The 11,080-nt window shown below is 41.8% G+C and overlaps 1 protein-coding gene across 1 annotated transcript; it reads left to right on the top strand.

The window, feature by feature from the left end:
• The first annotated feature begins 8,232 nt into the window (after positions 1 to 8,232).
• btg2 (B-cell translocation gene 2) lies at positions 8,233 to 10,760 on the top strand. The gene is made up of 2 exons (XM_056448212.1): positions 8,233 to 8,558; positions 9,117 to 10,760. Exons 1-2 carry the CDS (start codon positions 8,417 to 8,419, stop codon positions 9,470 to 9,472), a joined length of 498 nt encoding a protein of 165 aa, XP_056304187.1. The 5' UTR covers positions 8,233 to 8,416; the 3' UTR covers positions 9,473 to 10,760.
• Positions 10,761 to 11,080: the final 320 nt, after the last annotated feature.

Here is an 11,080-nt window from a genome sequence, read left to right as displayed (position 1 = left end):
GGCTGTTTTATAAATGGCTAATTGAATCTCTGACTCAAATGATTAATTCAAAACAATTGATTCATTTAGAAAAAGCAGCAAGTGGCTGTCTTATAAACAGCAAATTGAATTACTGACTCAAATGATTTGTTCAAAACATTTGATTCATTTAGAAATAAAGCAAATGACTGTCTTATAATGGCTCACTGAAACACTGATTTAAATGATTCATTCTAAATAGTTGATTCATTTAGAAATAAAGCAAATGGCTGTCTCATAAATGGCTTATTGAATCACTGAATCAAATGATTTGTTCAAAATAGTTGATTCATTTAGAAATTAAGCAAGTTGCTGTCTTATAAACAACTTATTGAATCAATGACTCGAATGATTCATTCAAAACAGTTTATTTATTTAGAAATTAGGCTGCGGCTGTCTTTTAAATTTCTCATTGAGTCATTGATTTAAATGATTCATTCAAAACATTTGATCCCTTTAGAAATTAAGCAGTGGCTGTCTTTTAAATGGATCATTAAATCAAGGACTCTGATTTGTTCAAAACATTTGATTCATTTAGAATTTAAGCAAGTTGCTGTCTTATAAACAGCTTATTGAATCACTGACTCAAATGATTCATTCAAAATAGTCGATTTGTTTAGAAATAAAGCAAGTGGTTGGCTTATAAACAGCTCATTGAATCAATGACTCAAATGATTCGTTAAAAACTGTTGATCCGTTTAGAAATTAAGATGTGGCTGTCCTCTAAATGGCTCATAAAACCATTCACTCAAATGATTCATTTAGAAGCAGAATCATTCAAGAACCACAAATGAGACACAAAAATATCCAGATTTGACTTCATTTGAGCTATTGTCAACAGAGGGTATATTATCACAGCCTATAAAAACCGCAGAGAATCCAGCGCTCTTTTTGTGAGGAGATATTGAATCTTGTGCCGTCGTGTTTTGTTTTTTTCGTGAGGTTATAAGGACTCTGGGATGGTGGGAGATTGTGGATGTGAGCGGATCTGACAGCCGTCCGGGAAACATGCGCGAGTCTCTCCTGCGGGCAGCGTATGCAGCGAGGAGAACGCACGCCACAGGAAAGTGCAAATCTGTGTCAAGCCATCACAACTTCCAGTAAACCAGAAAGAGAGGCATGAATAAATAAACTCGCTGTCCTTAAAGCCAGGGGTCCGTGCAGGAGAACTGTGGGAGAGATGGAGACTAAAGGACGTGACAGAATCGTGTCAGAGCACAAACAACCGCGCGCAGAAACACGCTTAAGCATTCCAGGGCTTGGTTAATCGTTAGAAATGCAGGAATAAGCTAATTATAGTATTTGCCAAATGATGTTGATAGTTGAAAGCACCAAAACAAGCACGCCCACATCACAACAAGGCCACGCCCCCTTTTCAATATCGCATTTAAAGTTCACATGAAACGGAAGTTGCATTCCCTCAGCAAACTAACGGTAAAAATAATGAATAACATTGTGCGCTAACAAAAGAAAAGCAGAATGCTGGTCATGTGACTTACCTGGATAAGTTTAAAGTTGGCATAAAATGGTATGTTGATGTGCTTCCAACTGAAACTGAATATTAAGTAGGGGGCGGGGCTTTCTTTTTGCGCATCATTCTCATTGCAAACTAACTAAGAGGGGCGTGGCTAATAATGTGGCTGAAGCGTCAAACTGACATCATCAGATAAGGAGCCACTCAAAAAGCAGAAGCAGATGCTTAGATTTTAGTTAAAGATTAGCAAGATATTTTTCAGAAGATTAACAAATTTACTAGGTGATTGATTTGGAAGATTAGCACTCGGGGAGGTGTTCAAAAATGTAGTTCGCATTTTAAGTTTAATGTTTGCATGTGTAACACGGGGAGTGACAGAGACAACTGAGGTTTGGATCCACGTGCAGGTTTATTCGATGTCAGGGAGGCAATGGTCAACACAGGTGCAAACAGATGTATATAGGCAGTCCAGAATCGTAATCAGTCACAGGCGAGAGGTCGGAAGGCAGGCGGCAGACAAGGATTAGTAGATAAACAAGGCTAGGGTAAACACACGGAGAGACAAGACTAAGGAAACACGTTGAATTGTCACTATACAGTAAAACAAGACTCGGCAAAGGCAGGGAGTGTGTGTGATGTTTAAATAGTGTGTGTAATCAGTCTTTGACAATCCTCAGCTGGTGTAAGTGTAATCAGTCCAAATGAGAAAGCATGTGTGTTTGTGAACGGAGTGCATTTATAAAAATGTATGTAGTCCATGAATGGCGGAATTGTAGTCCATAAGTTATTGTGAGGGTGAGTGCTTACCAGCGACCTCTGGTGGTTAGAGATCGCTGGTAATCATGACAGAGCCCCCCCTCTAGGAGTGGCTTCCAGACACTCCTAATAGTGATCAGGCGGGAGGTGGAGCGGAGGCGGAAGAGGGGGAGGGATGGAGGGCCAGGACCATGTAGAGGAGGCGTACCTGAAGCATGGAGCTGAGGCTCAGGCAGCGGCTCTGGCAGCTGTGGTGGTGACTGAGGATCTGGCAGCTCTGGAGGATCTGGCAGCTCTGGAGGATCTGGCAACTCTGGAGAATCTGGCAGCTCTGGAAATGACTGAGGGTCTGGCAGCTCTGGAGGATCTGGCAGCTCTGGAGGATCTGGCAGCTCTGGAGGATCTGGCAGCTCTGGAGGATCTGGCAGCTCTGGAAATGACTGAGGGTCTGGCAGCTCTGGAGGATCTGGCAGCTCTGGAGGATCTGGCAGCTCTGGAAATGACTGAGGGTCTGGCAGCTCTGGAGGATCTGGCAGCTCTGGAGGATCTGGCTGCTCTGGCAGTAATGGCTCTGGTGATGGTCTTTCAGGAACTATGGCAGGAACAAAGGTAGGAACAGACTCGGAACAGGAAACCATCTTGTGAGCCGGAGAACTGGAAGCAGCCATCTTGTGAGCTGGAGGACTAGAAGCGGCCATCTTGTGAGCTGGAGGACTAGAAGCGGCCATCTTGTGAGCTGGAGGACTAGAAGCGGCCATCTTGTGAGCTGGAGGACTGGAAGCGGCCATCTTGTGAGCTGGAGGATGTACCGTATACTGGAGAGATGGTGATGCCAGCATTAATGTCTCAATGGGATGTACAGCAAGCCCCGTTGTCCTCTGGTCCTGCTGTACATTGCCCCCTCCCAAAAAATATTTAGGGGTCTCCTCCACCTCTCCTACAGTGAAGGGGGACCCACTCATTTGTAGTGCCAAATCGATGTACTTTTCTATTGTCCATTGGGGTTCGCACAGTGGCATGGCTGAATAAAGTGGCTTAGATAATCCACCATGGAAGAATATCATTAAGCATACCTCGTTCAACGTAGTTAAATGAGCCAGATTAATAAAGTCTTGCACATATTCTTCAATTGACCGGGCTCCTTGACGCAGGCACATGATTTTAATCCCCGCTGGATCCATGTTAGGCCGAGTCTTCTGTAACACGGGGAGTGACAGAGACAACTGAGGTTTGGATCCACGTGCAGGTTTATTCGATGTCAGGGAGGCAATGGTCAACACAGGTGCAAACAGATGTATATAGGCAGTCCAGAATCGTAATCAGTCACAGGCGAGAGGTCAGAAGGCAGGCGGCAGACAAAGATTAGTAGATAAACAAGGCTAGGGTAAACACACGGAGAGACAAAACTAAGGAAACACGTTGAATTGTCACTATACAGTAAAACAAGACTCGGCAAAGGCAGGGAGTGTGTGTGATGTTTAAATAGTGTGTGTAATCAGTCTTTGACAATCCTCAGCTGGTGTAAGTGTAATCAGTCCAAATGAGAAAGCATGTGTGTTTGTGAACGGAGTGCATGTATAAAAATGTAGTCCATGAATGGCGGAATTGTAGTTTATAAGTTATTGTGAGGGTGAGTGCTTACCAGCGACCTCTGGTGGTTAGAGATCGCTGGTAATTATGACAGAATGACCCACAAGTTGCTGATATATTTGTTTTAGTGTGTTGATGTACTTCCAACTGAAATTGAATATTGAGTAGGGGGCGGGGCGTTTTAGCAAAAGAAAAGGAGAATGCAGGTCATGTGACTTACCTGGAAATGTTCTTGTGAAAGGGTAGGTTGATGTACTTCGAACTGAAACTGAATATTGAGTAGGGTGCGGGGCTTTCTTTTTGCGCATCATTCCTTCAGCAAACTAACAATAAGAATAAAGAATAACAATGTGTGCTAGAAAAGAAAAGCAGAATGCAGGTCATGTGACTTACCTGGATAAATATGAAGTTAGCGTGAAACGGTATGTTGATGTATTTCCAACAGAAACTGAATATTGAGTAGGGGGCGGGGCTTTTTTACCAAAGTAGCAAAACAGGCGCGCCCACAAGCCAACAAGACCACACCCCTTTTTAATATCTCTGCTAAAGTTACTAGACACACCCCTTATTGCTGATTGGCTGCAAGTGTGCGTTGAAGATTAGTACTTGCGGAGGTGTTCTAGAATGTAGTTCGCATTTTAAATTTAAAGTTTGCGTTGACGGGAAGTTGCTGAGATTTTTGTTTTAGCAATCTGATGTGCCTCCAACTGAAACTGAATTTTGAGTTGGGGGCGGAGTTTGTTTTTGTGCGTCAATTCCTCGTAGTAAACTAAAAGGGCCTGGCTCATAATTTTGTTGCTGATGTGTCAAACTGGTGTCTTCAGAGGAGGAGCCAATCAAAATGCAGAAGTAAAAGCTCAGAATTTGATTGAAGATTACTAAAACTTTTTTCAGAGGATTAACTTACACAGATTTACTAAATAAAAAACAATGTGCATTAGCAAAATAAACAAAGTTAATTTTGATTTCACGTGAACTTTAAAGGTGCACAAAGCAAATTTTGCCAAATAATGTTGATATTTGAACTCATCCAGACCACGCCCCTTTTTGACATCGCTGCTATAGTTACTAGACACGCCCCTTATTGCTGATTGCCAGCAAGTGTGTTTCGTACATTAGTCTTTGAGGGAGTCCAGAATGCAGGTCATGTGACTTACCTGGATAAGTTTAAAGATCGCGTGAAACGTAATGTTGATGTTCTTCCAACTGAATATTGAGTAGGGGGCGGTGCTTTCTTTTTGCGCATCATTCCCTCATTGCAAACTAATGGTAAGAGGGGCGTAGCTAAGAATATTTTGGCTGAAGCGTCAAACTGACAACATCAGTGAAGGAGCCAATCAAAACTCAGAAGCTGATGCTCAGAATTTGCTGAGATTATTATTTTAGTATGCTGATGTACTTCCATCTGAAATTGAATATTGAGTGGGGGGCGGGGTTTGTTTTTATGCATCATTTCCTCGTAGTAAACTAAAAGGGCGTGGCTAATAATAATGTTGCTGATTAGTCAAACTGGCGTCTTCAGAGGAGGAACCAATCAAAATGCAGAAGTAGATGCTCAGAATTTGATTGAAGATTACTAAAACATTTTTTTTCAGAGGATTAACTTACACAGATTTACTAAATGAAAAACAATGTGCACTAGCAAAATAAACAATGCTAATTTTGATTTCACATTAACTTTTAAGGTGCACTAGTTGAACTTTGCTAATGTTGGTAATCGAAAGCACCATAACAAACACGCCCATAACTCAACCAGACCACGCCTCTTTTTGATAATGCTGCTATAGTTACTAGACACGCCCCTTATTGCTGATTGCCTGCAAGTGTGTTTCGTACATCAGTCTTTGGGGCAGTCCAGAATGCAGGTCATGTGACTTACCTGGATAAGATTAAAGTTCGCAAGTAACGTTATACTGATGTGCTTTAAACTTAAACTGAATATTGAGTAGGGGGCGGGGCTTTTTTCCATCATTCCCTCATTGCAAACTAACAGTAAGAGGGGCGTGGCTTATTATATTGCAGCTGAAGCATCAAACTGACATCATCAGAGAAGGAGCCAATCAAAACGCAGAAGCAGATGCTTGTATTTTAGTATGTTGATGTACTTCCATCTGAAATTGAATATTGAGTAGGGGGCGGGGTTTGATTTAGATTTTTAAATATTCATTACGCTTTGTTTATGGGTTTTTCCAATATGTGCATGAAATTGATGAATAGAAACAGATGTTGCTTAAAATAAATGAGTCAACATTGAAAGTGGATCGAAACCTTTTATCAGAGTTTCCCTAATAGCAACACCCGTTACTGTCTCAGGGTAAATTTGATTAAGTTCATCCTCAAATGTTGACTTCTGGAGTCAGAAACGTCAGTCTATTAATGTCTTTTTCTCAAGAGAAACATCTGAAATATTAAAGAGATCTCATTATTTTCCTGTGCTGATAGAGGAAGGTGGAGCAAGACGCAGTGGATCAAACCAGTATTTACTGTTGAGACACACACACACACACACACACACTGCTGGAGGGACATGTCAGCTCAGATCAGAGGAGACAGCAGTTGCACTGCAGGCGGTGTGTGTGCGTATGAGTGTGCGTGTGTGTGTGTGTGTGTTTGCAGGAGGACACACACCTCCTGTGGGATTACCCATAATGCCCCATCTCACCTCCAGATGGCGACTTTTTACTCCAGTCTCACAGGACACAGGAGCACCACTGGTCCGACAGGTCACTGGACCCTGAAAACACACACACACACACACACACACACACACGCATTATGACATATTTATAGAAACAATGAATCGTGTCTCAGCCAGCGCTCAGGAAAACACATGTGTTGCCATGGTGAGAGTCCTTCACATGAACCGCATCAACTTCTGCAACACACACACACACACCACAGCCAAATATAGACAAACCTGCTGTCAGTCTTCATGACAAACACACACACACACACACACACACACACACACCAAACAGCAGAACCTGCCATCTGTGTTCACCCTAACCAAACTCACTTAGATTATTTTAATTAGTCTCTCTCTCTCTCTATATATATATATATATAGAGAGAGAGAGAGAGAGAGAGAGAGATGCTAATTAAAATAATCTAAATGTGCGTGCATATATTTAGATAGAGACAGACAGATAGACAGACAGATAGATAGATAGATAGATAGATAGATAGATAGATAGATAGATAGATAGATAGATAGATAGATAGATAGATAGATAGATAGATAGATAGATAGATAGATAGATAGATAGATAGATAGATAGATAGATAGACATGCAGATAGATAGATAGATAGATAGATAGATAGATAGATAGATAGATAGATAGATAGATAGATAGATAGACATGCAGATAGATAGATAGATAGATAGATAGATAGATAGATAGATAGATAGATAGACATGCAGATAGATAGATAGATAGATAGATAGATAGATAGATAGATAGATAGATAGATAGATAGATAGATAGATAGATAGATAGATAGATAGACATAAGATAGAGAAATATCAATGTGCAGCAGAGGATTATTGTGACTGATTTGTTATAGCACAGAAATAAAAGCTGCTGGAAGAGGCGAGCGATGTGAGCCGTTTCCATGGTAACAGATGCAGGGATGGCAGGGTGACAGAGATGTTCCTGCGAGTCAGACTGAGGCTGAGCTGAAGACTCTCACCATATATGTGGCAAATCTGAACCAAATGGGGAAAAAATTCAGATTTATATTTGAAACATGTTTCTATTTGTCGCAGTGCGCTCGGCCGCCAGGGGTCGCTGCAACACTATTCATAATACAGCTTAACAACTGAACATATTGTATCTTAAATGGATATACATCCCAATGCATAGAAACTTAGTTTGATCATGTTTATACTGTTAAATCATTATGCTTGTAATCATTATTATGATGTAACATTTAACACATTTATGCTTATTATAACATGAAGAGCTTCACAGGACGCTGTGTTATGTTTTGTGGGAGTAATATTTAGATTGATTGTTGAGAATCGTCGTGTTGTCACCTACGCCTGAGCGCCGATCAGAGAGGAAAACCAGCTCCGCGCTTCTAAAATTAAACGCCGAAACTTTGCGGTAAGTGCGCGCGCGCGGGTACACGCTGTCTTTGTTTTTCCCCCGAATGTCGTCACGCATACCAGAGCGGCGTTTTACGTCAATCTCCATATATGGACGCGGACGGAAGACGAGCGTCACCACAACATGCAGTGTTTTCCACCCTGACGACCAATCAGTGAAGCCGGTTGGACCCGCCTCCTTGCGTCATTGGACGACGCGCGTGTCACTCAAATGAGCGCTCATGACGTCGATGGCTTTGCGCGTATATATTAGTGGGGTTTCCTCTCACTGCACATCAGAGCAGACCCCGCGACCACGGAGCAGACTGGAGCGAGTCCCGTGCGAGGATTGTTTATTGATTCATCGTCTGTAAACATAAAACTAATTCACCAGCGGGAAGTCAAAGAAGACGGCAGCTGTTTTTTAAGTCTTTGAATTTGCCACCGAATTATCTGTGTTTTCATTCTGAACTTTGCTGGACGGATAATAATGACCCACGGCACCGGAGCAGAGATGACCCCGGAGGTTTCGGCCGCCGCCAGTTTTGTTTGCCGGCTGCTGCGCAGCCGCGGCCGCCTCAGTGACGCGCAGCTCCAGGTGTTCAGAGACGGGCTCGCACAGGCGCTCTCAGGTACTGGGAAATACTGCTATTATACTTCATTTAGGCCTGCACGATATTGCAAAAATATATCAAACTATATTAATTTTGCTGCGATATTAACCAGATTAATTGTACAGCTCTATTTGGAACTATTTTATTCATTTAGATTGACTGGGATCAAGTCTTGTATATACAGTGTTATCTGCATAAATTATAATATATTACAATATAAATACAACAGAGCAAAGTATCAGTTAAACAGTGCTTTATCTTTTTTTAGATTAAGTAAAACATGGTTGAGAACATGGTCATCAATGTATGGTCATTTTAAAAAACAATTCAATATTTTAAATCTTTAATAAATCTAATCTAGTCGTGTGACTATTGCTGATGCAACACATTGATATCAATTCTCAAACAATATATTGTTCAGCCCTGCTTTATATTTAAAGTGTTAATGAAAGTGATAGTCTATTGTGTAATCGGGTAACTCTTTTAGCGATTTTTATAAAGTATTTCAGCGTTTTAAAAGATGATATCTGTTGTTCTGATTCTTGATTTTTACAAAAGTGTTTGCTTTGCTTCCAGAACACTACCAGCACCATTGGTTCCCTGACAGGCCACAGAAAGGTTCAGGATACCGCTGCATACGGATCAACCATGAAATGGACCCTCTGATTGGCCGAGCGGCTGGCCGTATTGGACTGACCAGTGGACAGCTTTTCTCGCTCTTACCTCGAGAGCTAACACTGTGGGTTGACCCGTATGAAGTGTCCTACCGCATCGGCGAGGACGGATCCATTTGCGTCCTCTACGAAGCAGAGGCCCCCACCACAAGCCCCGCCCCTTCAGCATACGACCAAATGGCGACCTGCAAAAATACCTTCATGATGAGCGGTCGCAGGAGTCCACCCAAAAACTACCTGATGATGGTGTCCAGCTGAGCATTCTGGGTATCTGCCGGTGCTCGCGTCCGACCGACCAAACGCCGTCGCTCCTGTGACTACACAATTCAGGCCTGATCCGAAACCTTGATTTAAGAAGAATGTTAAAGCACTGGTTTAACGTCTGCTGGACCACTGACTGTCTTTCAGCACTGTTCTGTGTGACTCGTTTATTTTGACCATCCCGAAACCGGTTTTGGGGTGTTTTTCCACTGGTGCTCGCACACGGTTTCAGTGCAACTACGATACCTCACGACTCCCTCTCAAGAATGTAAAGCATTTACGCTTGAAATGATCTTTACGCAAGCACACAAGGTTTACCTTTTAGCAGATTTGTTACAAGTTTGTTGTTTACTTACAAAAAAAAAAAACGAAGTGGTTACAGCGCCACCTGTGGTCAGTCAGAGAATGTCAAACAACATTTGCATGCTTGCGTATAGACCAGTTTCAGGCCAACACTGCACAAAAGGCTTTTCTTTCTATAATATTTCTGTCTTGTTTGCAGTCCAAATATCTAAAAAAATCTTAAGCATTTTCTAGACAAGCAAAAAAAAAACTTGTTTTTATATTTTTATATATATATATATAAGTCAATTAAGTGAGTTGTTGTTTTTCTCTCCTCTTGAAACAAGCTAAATAATGAAGCAAAGTCTTGTTTTTTCCTTTTGCCATATGATTATTAGCTTTTCTTTTGAGTAACTCACTTAATTTTGACTTTATTTTTTAAAACAAAACTGTTTTAGTAGTTAAGAACTGTTCTTGATTATAATAATTTTAATATCCTAATTGGGTAATCCTAATGAGAAAAGCCTCTTTTGCAGTGTATAACAGTGGTGGTGTTTAATTAATCTGCAGGAGCTGCTAGTGAGAGGGACGCCACACCATCAAACTCCCATAATCCCCTCTGCCTTAACCACAGCGCCACCACTCCCTTAATAAACGCCACTGCCTGGCTCTTTTAGTCTTACTGTGCAATATTCAGGCGACGCGCTCTGGTGTCCTGAAGTGAGTCGCGTGGACTGAAGGCATCTCAGGGGGAGCCACTGTGTTTTCCCAGGATGCTTTGCGTGTGGTTTATTGGTTGGTATCGTGCCGCAGAGCCTGCCGTCTGTAGCATCTGTCTCGATCTCAGGCTGCTGAGCAGCTTGTTTACCGTTTTAGACAGAGTAATGTAGTCTGTAAGCTATTTTTGCAGCAGAGTTGCTGTTAATGTACACTTTTTATAATGAATTTGTGCAGATGTAGAGCTGTACAGTCTTTTTATTACAATAAACCTTTTATGAATGAGCGTTTTCTGTGTGGTGTGGTGTTGTTCTGTGGTTTCAGCTCTCGGAGGTGTGCCGATCAGCTCATATCTATGATCTCTTCTTGAAAACTCCCACCAGCAGTGTGTGTTCTGTGTTATCTGGACATGTCTGGGCTTGTTTTTCTCCTACACACACACACATTCTGGCAGACTGTAGATGGGTGTATGGTTTCGGTTATCTGCAGCTGTTGTGCTCGCTGATTAACTTTTAGTGAGCTGCCTAACTAGACTATTGTTTAAAGTATCTTCAAGTGCACTCAATGTGAAGCTTAACGTAATGAAGCATACAGTAGCATCTAAAT

The sequence above is a fragment of the Danio aesculapii genome, chromosome 22 (assembly GCF_903798145.1).
Source record: "Danio aesculapii chromosome 22, fDanAes4.1, whole genome shotgun sequence".
Taxonomy (NCBI): domain Eukaryota; kingdom Metazoa; phylum Chordata; class Actinopteri; order Cypriniformes; family Danionidae; genus Danio; species Danio aesculapii.
Note: the sequence above shows the minus strand (reverse complement) of the source record. Positions and strands in the feature narration are given on the sequence as shown.

Excerpts from the sequence above, each read along its gene's own strand:
- btg2 (XM_056448212.1), top strand. The coding sequence starts at position 8,417 with ATGACCCACGGCACCGGAGCAGAGATGACCCCGGAGGTTTCGGCCGCC. Across the intron at positions 8,559-9,116 it reads GCTCGCACAGGCGCTCTCAG|AACACTACCAGCACCATTGG; the intron begins GTACTGGGAAAT and ends CTTTGCTTCCAG.